General features: G+C 41.8%; 2 protein-coding genes across 8 annotated transcripts in view; one reads left to right on the plus strand and one right to left on the minus strand.

Moving 5' to 3' along the window:
• NF1 (neurofibromin 1) overlaps positions 1–25366 on the minus strand; it is a 144501-nt gene that overhangs the window by 22191 nt on the left and 96944 nt on the right. For all 7 annotated transcript variants that reach the window (XM_069971123.1, XM_069971120.1, XM_069971119.1 and 4 more), the window contains 13 exons: positions 16787–17219; positions 16001–16341; positions 14028–14230; positions 12598–12791; positions 9268–9408; positions 8903–9182; positions 6306–6520; positions 5192–5253; positions 4973–5087; positions 3728–3829; positions 2731–2871; positions 1562–1691; positions 234–365 (listed from right to left, as the gene is read on the minus strand). In XM_069971123.1, the coding sequence (XP_069827224.1) occupies positions 234–365; positions 1562–1691; positions 2731–2871; positions 3728–3829; positions 4973–5087; positions 5192–5253; positions 6306–6520; positions 8903–9182; positions 9268–9408; positions 12598–12791; positions 14028–14230; positions 16001–16341; positions 16787–17219 (2489 nt within the window). The remainder of the gene's footprint in view (positions 1–233; positions 366–1561; positions 1692–2730; positions 2872–3727; positions 3830–4972; positions 5088–5191; positions 5254–6305; positions 6521–8902; positions 9183–9267; positions 9409–12597; positions 12792–14027; positions 14231–16000; positions 16342–16786; positions 17220–25366) is intronic.
• Positions 18629–21577, plus strand: EVI2A (ecotropic viral integration site 2A). Its single transcript, XM_069972457.1, has 2 exons — positions 18629–18764; positions 20660–21577. Exon 2 carries the CDS (start codon positions 20685–20687, stop codon positions 21435–21437), a length of 753 nt encoding a protein of 250 aa, XP_069828558.1. The 5' UTR covers positions 18629–18764; positions 20660–20684; the 3' UTR covers positions 21438–21577.

Genomic DNA, 25366 nt, shown 5'->3' on the forward strand with positions numbered 1-25366 from the left:
CTTAAGAATCTGCACACAAAGGGTTGAATATAGATATAACTAAATATACTTTAGTAACCTAATGGTGAGCAAACTAGCAAACAACATTAAAAAGAACATTTGCTGTATTCCAATAAAGCCAATGACTCAAATGATTCATACACTTAGTATATGTATGGACATAGTCTCCCCAGAAGTACTGTTTGAGAAAATATCTAAATACACAGTAAAAAAAATTAAAATAAAAATCCTACCTGCTAAATAAGCAACACTCTGGGTATTTACTTCAAACTTATCACAATTCCTGTGTTTGTTCACAAGTGCAAGTAGAGTATGAAGGATTCGTACTGTCCTTGCCACAGTAGTAGGAGAAGGATGTCGATAACCTATGGAATGCAAATATTAAACATTTCTATACATATATATTTCTGATATATGGATTCCATACACATCTTTCCATGTGGAATGACCATGTTTGATGCTTAGTTACAAGCTTACAGTTTACAGAGAGAATTAGATGGTGTAGAATTAAACGGGCACTTCACTTAAAAAAAATTAACCCTGTGTAATTCCTGCCCATAATCTAAGCTTATTTGTAATAGGTTTCTATTACATGAATTGGTCCGTTTGCAGCACATCCTGACTCACATTCTGAAACTGCAGAAAATCCTGACTGTCTAGTCCACTCTGTCTCCCTTTCTCTGTCCTCCCCCTCCCTGAGACCAAATTCACATGATCTTTCTCTTCAATTGCCAGGCAAGCTGTAACACCTCATCTGTAACCCTGCCCACCACTGACCTCACACCAATCAGTGAGCGCCTGGCCAAGGAGTGGGGAAACAGAACAGTGACAGCCTCCTGAGCAGTATAGGGGAAAGGAAACAGTTGTTTCATCTCTCTCTCTCTCTCTAATGTATCTATGTAGATAGCTATTCTGTTTACAGTGATTGAGCCAGCGATGGGCAGATACTATAAGATGGGGCAGATATTTGGCAGTTGGCTCTGAGATACTGGGAAATGTAGTTTTTAGAAAAACTTGTAACTCTGGAACATCAGAAGCTAGAAAGATGGGAGGGGGGCTAATACTCACGGGGACTTGGTGAGTAAGACCAGCTAGATTTGGGAACATTTCATTTTTTTCAGCTCTTGGGTGGAATAACCCTTTAACTGTTCAGATTAATAAAGTTACTACTTCCCAACTGCTACAAGCATCCTGAATAAATATCATTTGCATTTTCATTTTTCCCTCCTCACCACAACTTTTACTTTTTGATCTACAGACCCATTTGAGGTTTTTTTTTTTTTCTTAAGTTGTTTTTCTGGAAAGCAGGATTATGATAATACACAATTTACGGAGCTTTTATATTATTTTACGACTTTAAAAAAATTAAGGTAAATAAAAGTGCCCCTATAACTACACGTTCCCATCCGCAGGGCGGTGTGAGCCATACACTGTAGTTTGTGTTGGTTTGCCCATATTTGACTTTCTGATCACTTTTTATTCCATTGCTGTGATCAAAAGTCAATAATTTTGGACTTTAGCTTTTTTTGGACTCAGGCTGTTGACTGTGTGGGGTCTTTACCTTTTAGCAAGTGCCCAACTAGTGCAAAGTTAAAGTTAGAGTTGAAGTTGAGGCCAACAAAATGGTCCATCTGTTTACAATGCCATTCCTCTAGAGGATTACGGATTTCCATAAAGACCTCTTCTGGACTCTGGAAGAGAAAATTACATTTCCAGTTATTTTTAGTAGGCAGTTGTCTACTTCCCTTACCTCCAAATGACAAGTATCTTTAACTCTTTCAAGAGTGGGACAATTTTAATATTTTCCTCCTTGCTTTCTAAAAGGCACAACTTATAACATATGAGGGTTTGTTTTTTGTGAGATCAACTGTACTTTCTAATGACATAATGCAGACAAACAAAATTTCTACAGGAAAGGATGGCAGTGGGCATCTTAGAGAACAGGCAAACACGTACTCTCTAAAGGCTATACTACACAGCACGATAATCAGGAAGAAGAAAGCAGGAACCTTTAAGGTCAGCACTCGCTTCCCCCTTGTTCACCACTCGCTGCCTGTGCTATTACACGCACAGGCAGGTAGGAGCAGGAGGGGCCGCTCGGACGATCCTTAGATCTTCCAGCCTGCCCATTGAAGTCAGTAGAGGTCTGCTGCTGCAGCTCCTATTGCATGAAGCCAAGAGCAGCAGACCGTCGCTCACATGATCAGCATCTACATGTCCTACTACATTACGTGTAATAGGGTGTTATTACATGTAACAGAGCATTAAAACCAACATTGTAATAACATGGTCCAAGGTTAAGATAACCATATACATTAGATAATTCTCATGTATTTTAGGGCAGTCTGACTGTTTCCACACATCAGCTGGGTATTAACTCATCTAACATTGTAAAACCCTCACCTTCTCTACCTATGAGCATCTGGCTGATCTCATGATACATATTTAGGGGAGTCGGGGGAAATACAGTCCTATTCAATATATTATTAGTTTTTAGGCAGAGAACTTGACTGAACGCTTATTCATTCGACTAAGTTCTCTTTAAGAAACCCAACAGTATGTTATAATGCAGAGGTGAGTATAGCCAGAATAAGTAATTAAATGATAAAGAAATTGAGAGTACTGTTAGCGGGCACTGACATTTTCTAAAAATAAAGCATTGTAAGGCCTCCTAACCAGTCCCCAGTGCAACTGTACACAACATGCACATGACAATAGAGCTTCACTTACCTTGTCATTAAATACTCGAAGACTGTCTAACGTGTGCAAGTTTTGTTCTAGAAGAGCTGTACCCGCTGAATACAAATTAACTTCATCCAGTTGTAGTACTGCCATAGCCACCCAAAAGAGGGCTTTGTGCATAGGGGAATCCTAGGATAACAGGAACAAGTCAGTACCAAAATCCCCCATGACAAAGGGGAATTTACAACAGTGGATTCCAGCCTTATACTAGTCCCATTATAAAGATATATTTATTGAAATGTGTGAAGATTTAAAGGCCTCTACTGGAACTCTATACTTATAGATGGAAAATACCAATTCATTTGTGACTTCTTCTGATAACTGGATTTGCCATATAACACAGAACATACCTAAATTATAGATACATTATGAGACTAACTATAGGAACAATTGGAAAATCTCATCTTTGTGAGCGCTTTCATTTTCAGTATTTAGTTAGTACATAACACTGCCAAAAATTATGACATTTTACCATAATAGCTTAAAGGGAATCATGAGCATCAGAGTTTTTTTTTTCTAAATGCAATGGGAGCACATTCTGACGCCTCCCAGTCACCACTGGAGATGACATTTAATTTGTGCAAAAAATGCCTGCCTGCTCAGCCAATCAGTGGCCGCAGTGGTGACCTCCCCCCCCTCCCCCTCCTTTACTGGCCTGGAAGATGTCAAAACAGCAGTGGGTGGGATTTGGGCAGCTGAAAATGACCATTTTATTTTTAAAGCATTATTTCCCATTGCATAAAAAAATAAAAGAACACCCAAAAACCCCTTTAAGTATATATTTATATAGCGATAAAAAAATGTTCTGTATTATTTTCCTATGCAGGAATGGACATGGTTGAATAGAAAAAGCATAGAAGTTTACATTTTACAAATTTGATCAAATGTAAATAAAAGTAAAAGTACTCCTGTAAAGCTAAACGGTGATAATACTGCGACTGCTTTTAAGTTCCTATGGCAGGAAACTAGTCAGAATAAGGCTTACCTTGTTAAGAAGCGGCTGCAGTTTGGTTAGTGCTATCACAGTGGCTTCTATTAAAACTTGGCTATTGTAATTATCAGGACCTTTTAAGCAGCTTTCGAGCCCCTAAAACAATAACATTTTAAATAAAAAAAATACAGAGAACAACCAAAGTTTGCATATTTCCCAAATAAGTCTGTGCGGTTACAACCACAAGTTACATGAAGCTGACAGATTGTAAGCTCTTCTAGGTTTTGCTGGGGGTCCAACAACTGGGTCCCCACTGATTAGGAGGAACAGGGGTCCCAAGTCCTGTGAGCGCTATTGCTCTATTCAGAGTCTATGGGACTGACAGCTGACCACTGCACATTGTTGTCTTCATGAGTCCAATCGTAAATGGAGTGGTAGTACGCCCATGTGGTTGCTGCTCCCTTCAATCAAGAAACTTGGGGCCCCCCTATAAGAGCTGTGTGGGTCCTATATAGCACTAACATACTTTAAAATGCTAGGAAATTTTATTTTAATGTAAACAAATATGTCATGTATTTGAGGAACCATAAATTAGATAAATTACTAGAAAGGCTCTACATCACAGAAGCAACAGTCAATGACTATAGACCATGCAGAGAAAGCACAAACTGTTCTATCAGTATGTGATGAACAGTAGTAATATTTTCTAGATGCACAATAACTCTCTCTCTATGTGTTGTAGTGTTTTCCACTATTTTGTGACAAGCCTGTAATCTGAAACAGAGGTATGCATATACATATGGGGAGCTGTTGTAAAGGTAAAGTATTAAAGTGTCACTGTTGTTTCAAAAACATTTTACACGTCAGGAAGACATGTCAAAAGTTTTGATCGGTCCAGGTCGGAATATTCAGACCCATACTGATCATGAGAATGAACCAAAAGTAGTCTGTGCGCAGCACACTACTCTCCTGGCTCTGTGTCAAGCCATCAGTTGGACTCATAACGTAAGTCTATGAGCCTGACTGTTTTCACTGACAGAGCGGGGATTGGACCACACGGCAGCGTGGTCCTCTCCCTGCTCGTCCTTATGATTGGTCGGTCTGAACACTCAGACCTGTACCGATCAAAACTTCTGACGTGAAAAATTTATGATACAACAGTAATACTTAGCCTACTTATGAGTCAAATCCATATCAAGAAAAGCTTTAGAGAAACAAACAGGATGTGGCGTCCTCTATGTCTCTTCATATTTAAAACACTTAACACATATAGCCGACACCCCAGGTAAGATCACTTACTTTGCTCAGGATACGAATGATCTGTTTGATTTGTCCATGTGAAACACGTTTGCTGATACACCCAAACACAACAAGCGCCCGAGGCTGAAGTGATGGATTATACTGGAATGCAAACCTGTACAGATAGAACAGATGTAAAAAAAAAAAAAAAAAAAAAAAAAATACAAGACTGGCACAAAAAGTTTCAACTATGCATACCACAGTGCCTCTGTAACTTACTTTTGAGCAAGCTCAGTCCACTGGTCCAACCACTTGCAATTTGGGATATCTCGCATGCAGGCCTAAAAAAATCAAACAGATATTAGAGCCAGCACACAATTATAGAATGGAATTAGCTTCATGCAATTAATATAATCTGCAGAATACTGCACAAAGTAACCTTATAGGGGGAAGTCTATAAAGGAGAAAAAACTGCTGGAGACAAGGCAGCAGCAGCAGTCAGGTAAGCCACCTGGTTCTCACACATAAACCTTATGACAGGTCCTGATTCTGGAATTATAAAAAGAATCTGAGCTTTTATCCTTAGTAACAGCACTGATCTTATCCCTAGGCCATGTCTGGAATTGCAGCTCATCACCAATCAAGTGAATAGACTTGAGCTGCAATAACAGAAAGGTCACACAAGAGAGGTGCAGTTTCTGGAAAAAATGTAAACTTAAAGGGGTTGGCCACTTTATAGTAAGATTGTTCAGTGTATAGTATTAGTAAGTGTACTTCATATCCCTTACTGACATAAGCTCCCTGTGTAACTTAAAAAGCTAAAATCAGACTTCTCATCCTCTAGCCTGTGCTGCCCTGATCTGTGGTCGGTCTGTCCATAAGATGGCCGACATGGAGGAGCATGAGACCATGCCCTGTCCACCATAAGCATATACAGGCTCAGTGTTGGAAACTGGGGAGCAGGGCATGGTCACAGAGTAGGGCAGCACAGCCTGAAAGAAGTCTGATTTTAGCTCTATGAGGTACACAGGGAGCTGCTGTCAGCAAGTACTGCGAATACAGTTACTAATACTGTACACTGAGCTATTGAGCTATAAAGTGGCCAACCCCTTTAATTTATTATTTCTGGACAACCTCTTTTGGTTTAGGCTAGGTACAAACCAAAACATCCCCCCCAAAATTGCTTTGCTTACTCACAAAAGCAGATCCAAAATATTGCTGGATCCACTGTATGGCAAAAAATAAAATATAATATTGGCAACCACGGTTTCCATCATTATGCAGCATCCAAAGCAGATGTTAATCTAGTCTCTCTAAAATCAAGAGCATGCGGCTTTCTTACATTCAATTAAATAGTTCCATGAAAACATAGAAAATCACTGTATTGTTATACCTCCATAATTTCTAAAAGGGCTTCTGTAACAGTTTCCAACGATGTGAGAGCAAATGTCTCCCTCTCGTAAGAACCTGGCGAAAAAGATCGGTCCCGATAGCTGGATCGGAATGCTATAACAGCTGCAGACTTGACTTTACTTATTCCGAATAGCAGATAGAATTTGGGCAGAGAGAATTCAGTCAGACTGAGCCGCAGGACTTGCTTTGTCTCCTCTGAGGGCAGAAAAACAAACAAGCTTGGCATGGCATACATAAAACGCTATTTATCCACGCCGCCCACCAGGACAAGACTTTGCGCTATAAGCAGAGATGCCATAACAAAGATAGATATTCAAAAGAAACTTCCACTCAAAGATATGGAGTACTCGATATGTACAACAAACACTGTTTAGCCTGTAGGTTATATTAACCCATAGCTGCACCAGGACGTTACTGAACATCCTCGTGCCGCTATGGGAGTTCAGAGGGGGGTCTCTGAACTGCCGCGATCCCGGGTGCCGCATGTAGCCCGGGATCGCGGCTATTAGCGGGCATGGTCCGATCGCCGTGCCCGCTAATTAAGTACTTAGAAGCAGCTGTCAAAGTTGACAGCTGCTTCTAAATACTTGCTCATATCCATCCCTGGTGGTCTAGTGGGGGGATCGCCCCCTCGCAGTGCGATTGGGGGGGGGCGCGATCCCCGCATCCATCCCAGGCCAGGGTCTGCGCCGTAATGGCGCTGATCCCGGCTCGGCATTCTATTGCTTTTGGCTGCAGCAGCCAAAAGCAATAGAACACTGATCTCATGGATTCATGCAGTATAACTATACTGCATGGGTCTCTATGAGAGATCAGAGTGCATATACTAGAAGTCCCCCAGGGGGGCTTCTAGTATATGTGTAAAGTAAAAGAAAAATGTATTTTTAATAACACAAAATCCCCTCCCCTAATAAAAGTCTGAATCACCCCCTTTTCCCCATTTTATAAATAAAAATAAATAAACAAACATGTTTGCTATCGCCGCATGCGTAATCGCCTGAACTATTAATTAATCACATTCCTGATCTCACACGGTAAACGGCATCAGCGCAAAAAAATCCCAAAGTGCAAAATTGCGCATTTTTGGTCGCATCAAATCCAGAATAATTGTAATAAAAAGCGATCAAAAAGTCGTATATGCGCAATCAAGGTACCGATAGAAAGATCACATCATGGCGCAAAAAATGACACCTCACACAGACCCATAGACCAAAGGATAAAAGAGCTATAAGCCTGGGAATGGAGCGATTTTAAGGAACATATATTTTCTTTAAAAGGTTTTAATTTTTTACAAGCCATCAAATCAAATAAAAGTTATACATGTTACATATCGTTGTAATCATAACAACTTAAGGAACATATATAACAAGTCAGTTTTACCCCAGGGTGAACGGAGTAAAAACTGGACTGATAGCTATCTGCTCTAATACCCCTCATACGCATGCTTAGCTTAGCTGAAAGTCCATGTATTTTAGGAGGGGAGAAAGACACTGCCAGGCACCTCTGGTGGCTGCTTATATTACTAAAAAAAAAAAAGATTGCACAGTTGAAACCCAACAAGCCTGACCCAGCAGATGTCGGAGACTAGTCATGAGGCCACCGGACACATTAGATGTTAGTCCAATCTTGCGGACCATGGCCAATTCTGCCATTAAGCCAAATGAGTTTATTGCTCAGGTGGCAGCTTTGTAGGGGCGGCATATTTTATAGGGTGGCCATAAATTATAATATCTGCTACACACCACTGACTTCATTGACCACATGACCTTCAAAAGGATAGCTGGACAGCCATAGAATGCAAGGAAGTCAGGACTGCAGACACTTTGCAGGTATTGTTATATGCTAGCCCTGGCGATCACTACCCCTTTATATGGAGTACAAGGTGTAATGGTAGTATGACCATGAATAAGATCACCAGGAGTAGCCACAATGCATCGGCTTTAGTCAGGGGCATTTATTTTTGGAGATGCAATAAAGATTGAAGAATTGTTTATACATTAGCGGAATTGGAAACTTTAAAACTTTTTCTGTCTTGTCCACCCAAACAATGGAAGGTAGTGCTTGACCAGGGTGATGTATGGTGCAGCTGGATTGTGTATTATCCACTTATTATAAAGTTGCATGTTTTCTGCACACGCAAGCTTATTTCAGTAAGGGGGGGTGATGGGGCGGCATTTCAGGTCTCGCCTCAGGCAGCAGAAAACCTAGAATTGGCCCTGCTGCATAATGTCCATGACTAGATTTACCCTTCCCCAAGAGATTAAAAAGAAACTAACAGCAGGCTAAAAGTCTCCAACCTGCTGTCCCTATAACGCATGGGAAGCTGAGGATGAAGGAAATTTTCTTACTTTGATCCTCAGTACAGTTTTGGGAAACTTGTACTTTATTTGATACGATCATAAGGCCATTTAGTGCACTCAGGGTGGGACTACTTTCCTTAGTGCACCCATCCACCCTGATATCACTGGAGATCATGGAATGAATATTCACTAGGAGGGACGGGCTGGTCGGTACCCCTTTAACCATTTAGAATAAACCTGTCTGTAAAATTACAATAGCAATAATAAATGTCCATACCACTGAAATGGAGCTGCGAGCAGGTGCACAAAGAGTGGATAATATTGATTACAAGTCCATGGGTGGAAGCTCGAAGAGAAAGAGGACCTGTTGCAACCAATAACGTGACAACATGGAAGAGGTAGGGAAGATGGGCAGCCACATCCAAGGAGTTGTTAAAGGACAGCATAAGCATGTATCGGGCAAGTATGGCAATATCATCCCACATGAGATGTTGCTCCAGCGTAGGGGTGGGAGAAAGGCAGGTCTTGTCTATTATTTTACACATCCTCCCAATGACCTGGAAACAAAACACGACTGTTATTTTTTGTACACATCAACTACAGTAATACATCTGTTGTGAACAACATTGGCTACAGACGAACCTTGCTTGAAACCAGTTTGACATTGCCAGATGCTAGAGCAACCGCTGTATCTGCCATAACCTCAGCTTTAATGGATCCCAGTCCACCTGTTGCACTGGTTTTAATAAAGCTGTCAAGAACGACATCAAGAAGATCTGTGATCTAATCAAAACAAATAAAAATTATACTTAGAAATAATCAAAAAATTAAACTGTGTGCACAATGATCAGGCAAGTATTTTGATCATAATTTTTCTTTTACACCCTATATCCAGTCACTCACACGCTCGTCACCCGCACCCCAAAAACATCTCCAAAATCTGTCCAGTCCGGTCCTTAGAGCTGAAACAACTAAATCTCATTTTTGCTCATATTCATTCTTATCTTGACATCTCCAACTCCTTACTAATCAGCCTTTCCTTCTCTAAGCTCTCTCCTCTCCAGTACCTTCTAGATGCAGCAGTCAGGGTCATCTTCCTCTCCAGCCTACCCCGTGCCCATCACTGCACTGGTTACCCATTAAATTCATTTATTACAAAATCCTTACTGGGACCCACACAGTGCTGCACCTTCTTACAATCCCACATGGTCTCTACCTTCTTTTAACGCAGGGATGGGGAACCTTTGGTCCTCTAGGTGTTGCAAAACTACAATTCCAATCATGCCTGGACAGTCAAAGCTAAAGCTTTGGCTGTCCAGGCATGATGGGAATTGTAGTTTTGCAACAGCTGGAGGGCTGAAGGTTCCCCATCCCTGTTCTAACGATTCAACATTGAAATCCTCCGTAATTCAAACTTCTAATTCTCATCTCCAAGACTTTGCTCCGGTCGCACCAATTCTCTGGAATACAACAACTAAAACACATTTCAAACCACCACAGTTTTAACCTAGACTTTTTCTTTTTAGGCAGGCCTATTACATTCCCTTTATGGCTTTCTCCACCCCTTCCACCTGTCAGTCACTCATTGAATTCCTACAGGATGGAGAGTAGAGTACATGTGCAGCCACCTATGCATTCATTCTGCCAGGTGATGATGGCTCAGAGAACCCGTTCCCCCATACAGGTGCAGTACCCAGAGGTGGGATCTTCATCTCCAACATTAAAAACATATCCTGGGTAGGGATGCACGATGCACCGAAATATCGATACTACTATCGATATTTCGGGCAAAAAAACGGTTCGATACCAGGATTTCCTGGTATCGAAACTTTATGTTAATTAGCATTATAGCGCAGTTTAACAAAGTATAGAGCAGAGAACACGGACGGCGGCTATCTGAGCGCCGGCCGTGTTCTCTGTGTGCCGCCCCCTGCTCCCACCTGTCACCTCCTCCGCGCTCTCTCTCCCTCCGTTCCCGGCGGCGCCAATTTCAAATAGCCGGCACATAGCAATTGCTAGTGCCGGCTGTGTAACTGTGTAGATGCTGCTGTCACACTGACAGCGGCATTAACCCCTCCTGAGCCGCTCCGTATGCTGCAGGGGTCGGCTGCCAGACTCTGTTATCAGAGAGATGATTTATGTGGCATGTGGAGCTGCACGGAGGAGAGCGGGACGTCCGGGAGAGGAGGACAGAGAAGGCTGGAGGTGAGGAAGCTGAAGACGGAGAGCGGGGGTCGGGGAGAGGAGGACGGAGGAGAAGGCTGGAGGTGAGGAGGCTGAAGAGGGAGAGCGGGCCGTCCGGGAGAGAGGAGGACGGAGGAGAAGGGTGAGGAGGTGAGGAGGCTGAAGAGGGAGAGCGGGTGTCGGGGAGAGGAGGACGGAGGAGATGAGGCCACTCCATCTGGCTGCACTGTGAGGTGGGGGCCGCAGGACTGTGAGGAGGAGCGGCCAGGGCCCTCAGATAACTCCCGGGCAGACATCAGTGGGGGATGACCAGGAGGTCGGCCGTGCTCTGACGGGGGAGGGGGGCTGTAACCTGCAGATTACCCTGCCACCCAGATCCTGGTCACCAAGCCCTGGAAGCACGAAATGTGCAACTACAACCCTCATCATCCCAATAGCTGAACTGTGTGTGTTACATGACTACAGCCCTCATCATCCCAATAGCTGAAGTTTGTGTTACATGACTACAGCCCCCACCATCCTCCTGGTAGCTGAAGTGTGTTTTACATGACTACAGCCCCCACCATCCCCTTGATAGCTGGTGTGTGTTACATGACTACAGCCCCCACCATCCCCTTGATAGCTGGTGTGTGTTACATGACTACAGCCCCCACCATCCTCCTGGTAGCTGAAGTGTGTTACATGACTACATCCCCCACCATCCCCGTGGTAGCTGAAGTGTGTTACATGACTACAGCCCCCACCATCCGCAAATAGCTGAAGTGTGTGTTACATGACTACGGCCCCCACCATCCCCTTGATAGCTAGTGTGTGTTACATGACTACAGCCCCCACCATCCTCCTGGTAGCTGAAGTGTGTGTTACATGACTACAGCCCCCACCATCCCCCTGCTAGCTGAAGTGTGTGTTACATGACTACAGCCCCCACCATCCCCCTGCTAGCTGAAGTGTGTGTTACATGACTACAGCCCCACCATCCCCCTGGTGGCTGAAGTGTGTGTTACATGACTACAGCCCCACCATCCCCCTGGTAGCTGAAGTGTGTGTTACATGACTACAGCCCCCACCATTCTCCTGGTAGCTGAAGTGTGTGTTACATGACTACAGCCCCCACCATCCTCCTGGTAGCTGAAGTGTGTGTTACATGACTACAGCCCCCACCATCCTCCTGGTAGCTGAAGTGTGTTACATGACTACAGCCCCCACCATCCTCCTGGTAGCTGAAGTGTGTTACATGACTACAGCCCCCACCATCCTCCTGGTAGCTGAAGTGTGTTACATGACTACAGCCCCCACCATCCTCCTGGTAGCTGAAGTGTGTTACATGACTACAGCCCCCACCATCCTCCTGGTAGCTGAAGTGTGTTACATGACTACAGCCCCCACCATCCTCCTGGTAGCTGAAGTGTGTTACATGACTACAGCCCCCACCATCCTCCTGGTAGCTGAACTGTGTGTGTTACATGACTACAGCCCCCACCATCCTCCTGGTAGCTGAACTGTGTGTGTTACATGACTACAGCCCCCACCATCCCCTTGATAGCTGGTGTGTGTTACATGACTACAACTCCCATCATCCCCAGCTTGCTAGTGTTACATGACTTCAATTTCTATTCTTGTGAGGGTTTTTTATGTAATTTATTCAGTATCGAATTGGTATCGAGCATTGAAAAAAAAAAAAAGTTGGTATTGGTATCGAACTCAAAATTCTGGTATCGTGAAAACACTAATGCTGGGATGTTGGGATAATGTTGGATGACTTTTGGTCAGTACTGACTGTTTGCTTACCTGCCCCAAACTGCCCCATATTTTCGCCTGTATGGAAGGATACATTTGTTTCTCATTTATAGTCATGGTAATTAACTTGTCCAGGATAGCACTGACACGTTGCCGCTTTGCATCATCAGTGAGTTTACAGAAGCGCACGAGATTCAGTAACCAAGGGGTCATGTACTCTAGACACAGATGTTTCAGTTCAATACCTGGAACAAAAAGCAGCTCTGTAACATGAACAATAATATCATTTATGCTACACAAATGGCAGGAAGAAATATGTCCATATTGCAGCCTAAAGTTGGAAAACCAGGCTCAAAAGGTTAAGGGTAGCTTCACACGTACTGGATCCACAGCGGATTTCAGTGCACCGATTGGCTGATGGCGAGCCAGGAGCCTCACACACAGCCGCGGCGCCGAGCAGGTAATGTATGCGCCGAGTAGGTAAAAGGGGGGTTAAAGGGGCCGGGTCACATATCTGCAGTGGAATGAAAATTCCGCTGCGGATATGTAACCCCATAGACCTTTACACTACCAGGATTCACAGCGGATTTCGCTGCAAACACGCAGCGTGAAATCCGCTGCCGATCCGGTACGTGTAAAGCTGCCCTAAAAGGATATTCTCATCTGCTAAAGGGATGGCATATCAATAGGATATGCCATCATTTGGAGGCCTGAACTCTGAGACCCCTCATTTTTAAGAAAGAATAGGCCACAGTACTGTGCACCCGTAACTGTTTTTCCCTGCACAGTGGCACTCCACTGCAGCCCCCTTATTTTACGGAGTTGTGGGGATGCAAAGAGCCTCATGTATCAGAGTAATTGCATATCCATACCCTTTAACAGCCAGAAGAGTTCTTATAGAGTTTTACAATTAAAGCAAGTTACATAGTTCTCTTCAATAGTATTAGATAGCCTGAGCGACAATGTAAATGATTATCACTCTTCTGGATTGACACTTGTTTACAGAACCTATTACACAGCTCTAACACCAAGTGGCCCTCAAGCTGATAAGCTTTATAAAAAAAAATAAAAAAAATTAAACAAGTCAGAAGTGAGCGATCAGAGACGAGCTCTTTCATCAGCTGATCGCTGGCCCTATTACACAGGGCGATAGCTGCCCGATTGTCAGATGATCGCGCTATGTAGTAGAGACTTAAATAATCCCCCCACCCTGCCCAGTGCCATTTATTCCCACAGGTGTTAACCCAGCCTGTACCTGTCATAACTTGTGTGTTTAGTATTTTAAACCAGCACAAGACCTAAAAGCTTCAGGAGACTGGACTTGGATTTCTGGTAAGTACAGCTTGGTTTTACAGCACAATAGCAAAAAAAAAATAATGAATTTATATTGCAGACTTTCTATATTTTACATCTACTGTTGATTGAGACTTTGAAAGTTATAACGACGGTGACACATTAAAGATAGCACTGCTAATACTCACTAGATTTGCTGAAGCCAGAAATGCACTCTTCTAAAAATTCTAGGGTAAGGTGAGGTTCATTAGCTGCCAGTGTCTTGCTAATGGAGACAATGAAAAGTGTATTGTTGGCTGGGATGCAAAGACCCGAAGTCTCCAGTAATTGCCCTTCAATCTTTAAATTAAAGGTACATGTTAAGGCACACAGAAGGTTATAGGCAGCAGACCTGCAAAAAAAAATAACACAAGTCAAAACTATCCTGCATTTCTATCGACCTCTCTTTCGAAAAACAAAACCAATACAGAAATAGTTCTTCATAACATTTTTAGATTATATTATAGTCACACTGCCATGTGTCCCCCCATCAGATAAAAATTTTTTCAAATCGCCGACTTCTCCTTTGAAGTTCAAATGTCTCTTTGTTGACCCTGGTCTATTTGTTACATCCCTCAAACCATTTTGCAGGGGGAATCATCACTACGACTACCTAGGGCATCATACGGCCTCCACCAATTTGGCTTTTTCCCCATGGTGCTTCTTGGTGTTATATATTCCCTAGGTAAGTGATGTACCTACCCAGCCATCCAGGAAACCGTGAAAGAAAACATGACTTATCTAATCAGACCACCTTCTTTAACTACACCAAGGTCCATCTGTGATGCTCAAATGCCTAATGCTGGCAATTCTTTATGTGGACAGGATTCGGCAAGGCAGTATGACCACTGTTTCAGCAATTTGTGCTATCTAGCTAGAACCAGACAGACTAGTCTTCGATTCATACACGGGTCAACGCGCAACAGGTGCCCATGACTACCACTACTTGTCCTTCCTTGGAACATTCACTAAGTATGAACCACTGCAGAATGGGTACATGTACAATACCTGGAGATGTCCGGACCCTGTCATCACAGTATAGCCCAAGTCCTCAGGGCCTGTTCACAGTGAGTAAAAGTGGTAGAGTTTCAAGCGGAGCCCATGCCACAGACACTGCTTGAATTTCAGCCTTTGACACTGATTCCATGCGATGCCTCACGCACCTGCGCTCTGTGCCCAAAGAATAGAAATGTCACTTATTTGGGCAGAGAGCGAAGCATCGCATGGAATCAATGTCACAGGCTGAATTTCAAGAGGTGTCCACAGCGTGGGCTCAGCTCTAAATTCCACCACTTTTACTCAGTGTGAACGGGCCCTTACACTTACCCAATTTGCATGTTTTCAACATATCACATTCAAGAACTGACAGGTTCCTTGATGCCTTATATATTCCACTCCAAGTTCATCAATGTTATTCATGTCACCTGTAACTGGTTTTTACTTTCTGGGCTGATTAGTATGTTACATGCTAATACTGCAGGGTTAACTTACTGTATATAAAATTCAATACTTAGAATATAATAAAAGCATAGGAACAAATACTAGGGTGCAATGGTCACCCAGAATGAAATATTAACCAGGTGCAAGAGAATTTTGCATTACTTTGTATCATATGCCCAGAGGTAAGGCTGGATGTAGCTTTAGAGGTCATTAACCTTAATTAGAATAGGATCTATCCAGGACACTCACTAGGTATCAGACAGCTGTATGCTGCCCAGCTTACAGTTGCAAGTATCTACGTCCAATCTCAGATCAGGTAGGAGAAGCTCAGAAGCTCTTTTATCCAGAGAAAGGACCACTCTGGTCTCCAGTTCAGGTGTGGTTGCAATAAAGCTCCATTCACTTCAATGGCACTGAGTTACAAAACCTGCACCAAAACTGGAGACAGGAGTGGTGCTGTCTCCGAAAGAAAGTAGCCATGTTTTTGTAGCATTGGATAACCCCTTTAACGTGCCAAAGGTTGCATATGGCAGGCTGGAACAGAAAGTCAATGAACTATTTGAAAATTTCTAAACTGAATTTGATTTGCAAAGAGGCTATAGACATTATACACATACAACAAATATTCCTAAATCATGTTTAAATATGTATATATGAATGACGAAGATAAATAAATCTCTACCGTAGACTTGGATCAGAACTCCCCAGGTTAAGCAATGCAATGTTGAGTAGTGTTCCTGGGACATCCTTTGGACGAATCTTAGTGTGTTGGGGAATAGAATCTGGTTGTGACAGTTCCCATCTAGTCCGTATGTGAATTATAGACTGGACAATGGCTTCACACTCCTGATGCATGAATGTGAGAGGTGTTCCTTGGTTGGCAATGGTTAAGGTGAACTGATTTTCATCTACTAAACAGATTTCTTCAATTTCGGACGCATAGTAGATGTCATTCAGAAACACAGACTGCCCCAAGACCCGCGTCCTCTCAGCTGATGTGACCTGGACAGCTGTAGAACCAACCTATGAAAGCAACACAAATATACCAACCGTGAATTAGGGCACAATAAAAAAAAATCAAAAAATACACTAATTATAAAAAAAATAAGGCCAAGAGCAGTGTGCATGGAAAACTTACAGCACACATATTGTCTATGTACTGCTACACATGCCACATGCCATCATAATTGTGCCACTCTGAGATTTTCTCAACAATATGGTATTGTAAAGTAGCAAAATTACAACAGCATATGGCATGCCCATGTCCCTATGGTATAAATTTACATGGACAATGAGTGCCACTGTACAGGCTACATATATCCATCATCAGCAGTAACGTATATTAGTGTTACCTCTATAGTACAATATCCTCTTTTGTGAGAATGAATCATAATAAAGATTCTTTAGCAGGAAATGAACCATTCTGTTTGTATAAGCATTACAATTACTTCTGCAAACCGCCACTTACTTTTATGGACACTTTGGTGTCTTTGTGGGCCAGTTTAAGTGCATTATGGAACAGCTTCAAGTCCTCTTCTAATGCGAGTGTGGCAGCCGGGAGTTTCTGCTGATCGTGTTCTATGTGCTCGGCCAACTTTCCTGATGGGTCAATGAAGATCAGCCTCTTGCTGCCTTTCAGTCCTGTTAACAGCCTCTCATGGTATTTTGTGTACTCTCTCACCCAGGAGTTACAGTTGTAGATATAAACAGCCGTCACATTTTCATAGGCGAAGCCAGGAAAAACCACAAACCATTTGGAAAGGAAGTCTGTCTTGAAACGATTGCTGGGCCCAGCGTGTGTGAGATCTACCACTATCTCATATGGCTTGGCGTAGTATGGCTTTAAAGTCAGAAGGACGTGGTAGATCAGTAAATCACCATTTATTTGACCAGTCTTGAACCTGCAGAAAGGATATAAGAAGTGCACTAATGTAATCAGGCACAATGCTTTATCTACATTCATATGTCATTTTATTACAGCAGGATTCCACAGCTCACACACAACTATTTTGTATTAACCCCACTTAATCTACCCCACTCCTTCCATTCTACATAAGCAGATTGTCGCCTTCTTGGTATCAGTCAAAGCCATACACATAAATTTACAGACTTTGAACTACCTTGCCTTAAAGTGAATTACCACTCAAAAATGTAAATGGCCATAAAATTAGAAGTTACAGCAATAAGGCAAGTTTAGTAATGTTATGTGGAGATTGTTGTTCTTTCCTGTGTTGCTGTAATAGCACATTTTTGCAGACGTGACAATGGGAAGCACAGCAATATTGATCGTCACTTGTGCATTGGATTCACACAACCATTTACATTGCTTAAGGACCTTCCTTTGTCCTCACAAGAATTTCTTAAGGGTTATTTCATAAACACCACGGCACACAGATTTTGGAGGCCTATAATATTTTAAGTTCAGTTCAACAGAACTGATGACTTTGCTAGGGGCAAATAGTGTTAGGAACAGGAACACAACAACTTAAAGGGGTACTATGTGCAAACGCCCCCCCAACAAAAAACGAAGGACAGAGGGTGATGGTGACATATTTAAGTTATACTTACCCATCCCGGTGACCCACCAGCGCCAATGCTCCTAGTCATCTGCTATTCTCCTGTATCTCTCTGTCTTGTGACAATATGGCCCACTCTGAAATGGCCGCCCAACCAGTCAGTGACTGGGGCAGAACACCTCTGAGCAGGTAGTCCATGTAGTATTGTCATGAGACAAAGGAACTGGTTGATTCAGGAGACCAGAGAGTTACAGTGAACAGTGGAGCTGCAGAGGCGCTGGGACAGGTCAGTATCACTTTATTATTATGTTTACACAACCACTGCTAGTTTTTTTTTAAACTTTGCCCAGAGTTCCCCTAACATGAAAAAACTTTAGTTTTAGGTTTTCAACCATGAGTCTATGTGCAGAAATCTGAACCACAGGCTGGTGTACATGAGACAAGCAGACATTTAACTGTGTAACAGCACTTCTGATTTATCACCTAGAACTTTATTAAGTATATAAAGCTAAGAACACTTTGCCAATGTGCTATGGATTAGTCTTCCAGGACTCACCACACTGACAAGACTCTGCCTGTCACTCGTTTCCTTTATACCTATAGCTATTGACTCAGCACTGACACACTGACTCCTTCTCGTAATCTCATCCTCTGTTAGCTCTTAAAGGACAAAATCCATAAACTTTATCTTGTGGATGACAACACCCTCAGACTATTTACTCAAGGCAAGGGGTAGGTCTTTTTTTTTTTTTTTATAAGCTAGAGTAATATTGAGCATGAGCAAAAACAAAACAGGAAGTCTGACATCTCGGTGGTTTTACTCTAAGGAAACAGCAGTAAGGCAATCTTCAGAGCACTACAAGATTTCAAGGTGTTATAACCGATGCAACACAAATTCACCAGACGTCGGGAGCAGGAGAGACTATTAAGGTAAGCACAAACTGACCAATTCTACCCCCTTCTAAGAAATCTGGTGCTGGCAGGGATATATATATATATATATATATATATATATATATATATATATATATATATATATATATATATATATTACAAAGATCTCATTAGGTATCTATAATTATAACAATGTGTAATACATACTATATAGCATGCCAGTATATGGCCAGAAAGACAATATACAGCATGGGTGGATTACTAAAAATCATTACCAGTCTGGTAAATTGTATGACATCAGAGTGACAGAGGTCATACACAAATATGTACCACAATAATGGAGTAATAACTTGACGTAATACATTTCCCAGGAATTTATTAATTACAGAGTTTAGAATCAATGACGAGATACTAAAGAGTTAACATATACCTCTGGCTATAGAGAAGCTACCTGATGGGGTGTGACTATAAGGAGGCATTCTAATACTTCTAGATGTATTCCATTCTTAAAAATTACATAGGAAAGTTCACAGGAGAATGCAAAGTTTGTACTTTATAATGTAAGTTACATGGAAGACCAGCAGAGATGATTCTATTTGCTCACGTGATCAATATACATAGTGTGTATGGGGAAACTCTTAAAAATTCTGTATTGTAAGCTGAAAATTCCCCTCACATACAGACATGACGGCATATGACGAGTGACACTTACTTCCACACAGACAGCTATGTATTGTCTGCAAGAACAATACGTGACAATTTATGATGCTGCATACAGAATCCTGGCAGGGTGAATGTCGTATATCTTAGCTGAATGTACGGACCTAGTGCTGAGTACAAACACTGGTGGTCCATGCTTCTAGATCTCACAAATGGTGAACAAGCATTATATGAGCTCATGTTCTATTACAGTCTATTACAGCTGATACAAAATACTTTGAAAATCCATAGGGCTATAGAATTATTTTTGGAGCTTTTTCTTTACTTATTAAAGGTACTACTAGCCAGTCATTGTTTAGCATGGTAGGATGAATTGTTCCTCCTTGAATTATAAAAAGTTGTATGTATGCTGCACTAAGAGAAACAAGTCTAAATCTAAATCTGGCGCTTCTTTCCCCTCGTCCTTGAGTTAGCCTTTCAAATCTGCTCCAGATAATAACTTTGTGGCATGACTTATGCCAATTTATGGCATAAATTATGTTCAATTAACCTGGCTGCAGAGGGTCACTTCATCCTCTTACTAAACCCCATCTGCAGTATAGATGCTGTAAACAGGGAGTGAAGTATATACAAGGCAAAAGGGTAAAATACAAGGTAAAGAGGGTAAAAATCACAGAATGTGTGGCTTGTGCAAAAATAAACATTTTCTGTACACCATAAGCTTAAAAACAACCCTAATGGGTTATAGTTTTAACCAAAGATAGGATTGTATCTGGTCATAGGAGATCAGGAAAGCTTACTTTGGGAAGGCTCACATGCATGTGTCCAATATCAAACTTGTACAAGCTTCCGTTGTTAAAGTGGGTTAAAAAAAAAAAAAAAAAAAAACACTTTTGCAAGCACCTTCCTTCCTGTCCTTCGCTGTGACCGCTTATAGCTGTTTCAAAAACAAGTAACTGGATCAGGACCTGCACCTGAGCAGCCAATCACTGGACGCAGCAGTGTCCCACCTCAGTCAGTGATTGGCTGAGCAAGCAGCTCCTGTTCTGATGACTTGGAAACAGCAATGATAGGATGGGGAACTGGAAGACACTAGAATGGGATCTGCTGTGGACAGAGGTAGGCAAATATAAATTTTAAATAATTTTAGCACTTTCCCAGGACAATATATATAAAAATAATTATGAGAATACCACTTTGATGTACAAAGTATATATATATTATTATTATTCGTTGTTGATAATCATCATTATGTTTTGCTTATTTGGCAGATAAAGGGAAAGCAAAGACCGCGACATGAGGAAGATGCAGTCTTCACTGCATCTTGTGATATTGTTTCTTTCCTCCAGTTGTAAAGCAGAAGTAACTAAAGAGTATTTCAAAACTGATAAGCCAGTAGTAACTGAAATAAATAGCACATCTGCTCCCAGCCATTTCCTGTCCTTTTATCAAAGCAATTCTACAAACTCTTCCTACAAAACTGCTCCAGAACTTAAAGGAGAAAATGCAACTACAAGTAAACCCGCTATGACAACAGTGACATATAATGTCACCCAAACATACAAGACTAAGGAAACAAAGGGTATCAAAACCAACCACACTGTCAAATCCTATACCCCAAATGTAACAGCTAATGCAACATGCACTGCTGATGAGAAATACAAGACTGGAATCATAATATGCGTCATTATAATCGCTGTCTTAGTATTCATCGTCGCAATGTTAATCATATGCACTGTGGCGCTGGCAAACAAGGTATCCAGTCTTAAGGCAAAATTAACAGCGTCAAAGCGCCAGGCAAGAAGCAATGGAGACTTTTTAAGTGCGTCAAGTCTTTTGTGGCCATCTGGGATGGAAACGTGGCAGAAGAAAGCGCAAGAAGCCAATATCACCATGGACGAGATTTCACTGGGAGATACAAACACAATCGAAAAGGAGAGACACAAACTGATGGAATCTCCAATGCTAGAGATTTCCAGAAAAGCTACAGAAGACGACACAAGCTTGCCAAGTGCAACTGTGACAACCCTATCCACAATAGAAGTCTAAACATTTTCTACATGCAATTCATTACATTGCTTTACCAAGCTGTATTATGTTTACTTGATGTGTTTGATGTATAGAATGACATATACTGTATATGAATGTTTTACCTCCGCCTTTAATTATTTTTACTGGAAAACTTTGGTCAACACAATAAAAAATGTAAAAAAGAAAAAAAAAAAAAAAAAAAAAAAAGGACAAATGCATACTTTTGTGGCTGACTGGTACCTTAAAAATTAGACTTTTCTAAAAATATTTTATATTGTGTACATCTTTAACACAGTCCTGTGTCTCTACATGGCTGTTTGATACAGTCATCTTGCTAACCAATAGAGGGTAGTTGAGGAAGCGGGTGAAAATGAGTAATGGCATGTTCACACTGAGCAAATTCAGCGGAATTGACATGAGCGTTAGCTCTCCCATGGAGACACTGAGGCAGACGGGAGCATTTTGCCGAATATGCTCAGTGTGAACATAACCTTACAGGATAAGACTGCGGGATTAGGACCCTTGCACCCTGAGGAATAGGTGAGGAATTGAAGAGCGGAATGGCCACTCAACAGAATAGAAAAATCTAATGTTCATTTTTACGGGTGGAATTATGAGTGGATTCCGCTTGCATTTGGATGCGGAATCCCCTCGAAATTCCGCCCTTTTTATTCAATGTGCAAGGGCCCTTAGACTACAAAGAAGACCAGTCTGTGAATGCGCTCTAAAGACATAAGAGAAAGATATTATAACAAAACATTGCAAAGTTGCTTTTTACATTTTAGATGCATCCTTAAAATTTAATAAAAATACTTTGAAACGTATAAGCAGCCCACTATCTAACCCATATTCTCTGCTCCTGGTAAAGTACAAAGCGTACAAAATACAAAACCTCTTTAAAACAAAAGTAAATCAAAGGCTTTTCTCCGAAAAGTGTGTTGGGGCTTATTTTCGGTGCAGGACTTCTTTTTTCCCATGAACAATCATGACAAAAAATGCGAGAGAGTGAGGCTTTCTTTTTCAACTCATCTTGCCTGGGTACAAAATGTAATGTTACCTATACAGTATACCAGTGAGATACAAGCAAACCTATTTGCAGATTTGGTTAAAAATCTGTAAACTCGGAAGGCGGACTCAGAAGCAGGTTAGTGGATTTTGCCCTGCAGTTGTGAGAGATAGCAGGACACTTGTCCAGGACTGTTAGGAGCTATGGTATGCCTATAGCGCTGAATGTAACTAGGGCTTATTTTCTGAGTAGGGCTTATATTTCAAGCCTACTCCAAAAACCCTGCATAAGCTAAGGCTTATTTATGGAGAAACGTTAAAATTAGGGCCTTTAAATCTTTAGTATTGTGGCATCTGCGATATATATGTACACACACACACACACATATATATATATATATATATATATATACACATTATATATATATATATATAATTTATATATATATATATATATATATATATATATATATATATACACACATGTATCCTAAAAAAAGGGGCTATAACTAGGCCTGGGCGATATTGGCCTAAATAGATATCGCGGTTAATCATACATGTAGCCGCGGTAACGATAATTGAGCAATAATTATGACACACCCTTTTGTAAGCCACACCCACCTGACCATGCCAACCTGGGGATATTTTTTTTTCAATAGAGTAAAAAAAAATAAAGTAACTCACTTAGCAGCAAGCCAATGCTGTGACATTTAGTCTATTGTCATTATTAGGGGGTCTCAGCTGTGTACCTGTGTATGCACGTCCAGGTCTCTGCTATGTACACACTACAGGACATGTATATACAGGGACCGCGGGATCGGGTTAGGGCATCACTGCAGTTGCTGGAGCTGTACAGTGGGATCGAGGGGCGCAGTGCAGACCCCCGATGCCGCTGTACAGCTCCAGCACGCACAGAGATGCCCTCACCCGATCCCGTGGTCCCTGCAGTCTCATCCTCCAGAGACCGGGGACCTCCGTGTGCAAACTGCCTGCTGGGGAGCGCGTGTGCTCAGTGCCGGGTATGTGGGACGGGTCAGCGGCTGTCCGGGGTGGAGGGAGGTGGCGTCTGGGAGAGAAGCATGTGTGCCGGGGGCCAGGGGGGGGGGGGGGGGGGGGGGGGGGGGGGGGTTGAGGGAGCTTAAAACTGTCATACTACTGAGGCAGGGGATCTCTCATTCCCCTGCCCTGCTTCACTATATATGCGTCCCCAGGCAGGGTAGGAGCCCCAGACACGAGGGGACTGAGGATGAAAAATACCGCAGATACCGTCCTGGCAGAGTTGAAGTCGGTTAACCGATGCCAGGGACGGTATAGCTATTTTGACGGTATACCGCCCAGCCCTAGCTACAACACTTATATAAATCAAATTCAATGCTTTATTAATTGATCAACTACATGATAAAATTCAAACAGAATGGAGTAAAATTATTCTTTACACAGGATCCAATATCACAGCCACATGATTATAACATAGGAGGAGATATACACACACACATACACAAGGCAGATTCCAAATCAGAAACCACAATAGGTGAACAATGTAAAGAATCCAATGTCTATTGCACTGCCCTGCCAAAGTGCTAACTTAACCTCCATACATCACTCCAATCCTAAAGTGCAAGTGCCCGATAGTACAACATATGAAAAGAGGATTGAAAAGTATAAGCTAGTGATATTACCTGTCACACAGTGTGTAGAATGACCCCCATTACATACAGCCCAAGGGGTTTAAGGGTGCGTTCACACGTACAGGATCTGCAGCAGATTTGATGCTGTGTTCAGTTATTTAGATGAAATCTGCTGCAGATCAGAATTCTCTTCACATGGGAATTTACACATGCAAAAATAATACCAATAAAATCTACTTCTGGCCCCACAAAGAACAAGCTCCACAAAAAATGAAAAAATAATTTTTTATTCTGTGAAATTACTAAAATATTATAACAGATACTTAGAAAGTTATTTTTCTTTTCACCTCACGTCACAAAAATAAAACCCAAAAACCAACGCTTTTCTCCCATTTTTTTAAAGGGAATCTAATCAGCAGGTTACTCACATAGTGCTCTTAATATGGTCTTACTTTACCCTTCGGTGCACTAAAATTGTCACCTGTCTGCTCCCCCGACCACACTGCTAATACGGAGGTCGCACTTTCTGCAGTGGCACCCATGGTTGTTTCAATGCAGCGAGGGGTATAGTACCAATGTTCCAAATGGCTTCATTTGCATATGGTATTACTAAAGCAAACTTCATTAGAACGCTGCACTGGATACATCATCTTGACTCAATAGAATAATGAGTTTATGGCTCCTAGAAGGCATCTTTATCTACAGATTCTGTGCCTATAAACCAGAATGGAATATCCACAGCATTTCTGTACATGGTGGCTATACCCTGAGGCGATAGCTGACCCATGTATACTCTGCAATGAGAAAAAGTTCACCAATATAAAACTTATAAAACTGCCACATTCTACTTATATTCCCCCCCCATTTCCCAAAATGTATAAAGCACCTATATGCTATTTCATGCTGTATACCATTATCCACATCAATTAACTTCCCTTAATAGGGCTCACCATATAATCTTATCTCTGACATACACATAAGCCAAAAGCCTTTAGTGTGGCAGGAAACCGAGTACTTGGCGGAAACTGATGAAAGCAACTCAGTATGCAGCTGCCCTACTGCAGACGTAGAATTGCAGTGTTGCAAAGAAACAGCAAAACCACTGAGCCACCATGTTGCCCTTGCTACAGTTGAAGTTAGAAGCTTCCATATACACCTTACCTACTTCATTGAAACTCAGTTTACCTTGGGTGACATGCTTAGGATAGCCTTCTACAAGCGTCTTACAATAAGTTGCTGGAGTTTTGTCCCATATCTTCTGACAAAACTGGTGTAACTGAGTAAGGTTTGTGGGCTTTTAGTTTTGTTCATAAC

Source organism: Dendropsophus ebraccatus, chromosome 5, assembly GCF_027789765.1.
Source record: "Dendropsophus ebraccatus isolate aDenEbr1 chromosome 5, aDenEbr1.pat, whole genome shotgun sequence".
NCBI classification, from domain to species: domain Eukaryota; kingdom Metazoa; phylum Chordata; class Amphibia; order Anura; family Hylidae; genus Dendropsophus; species Dendropsophus ebraccatus.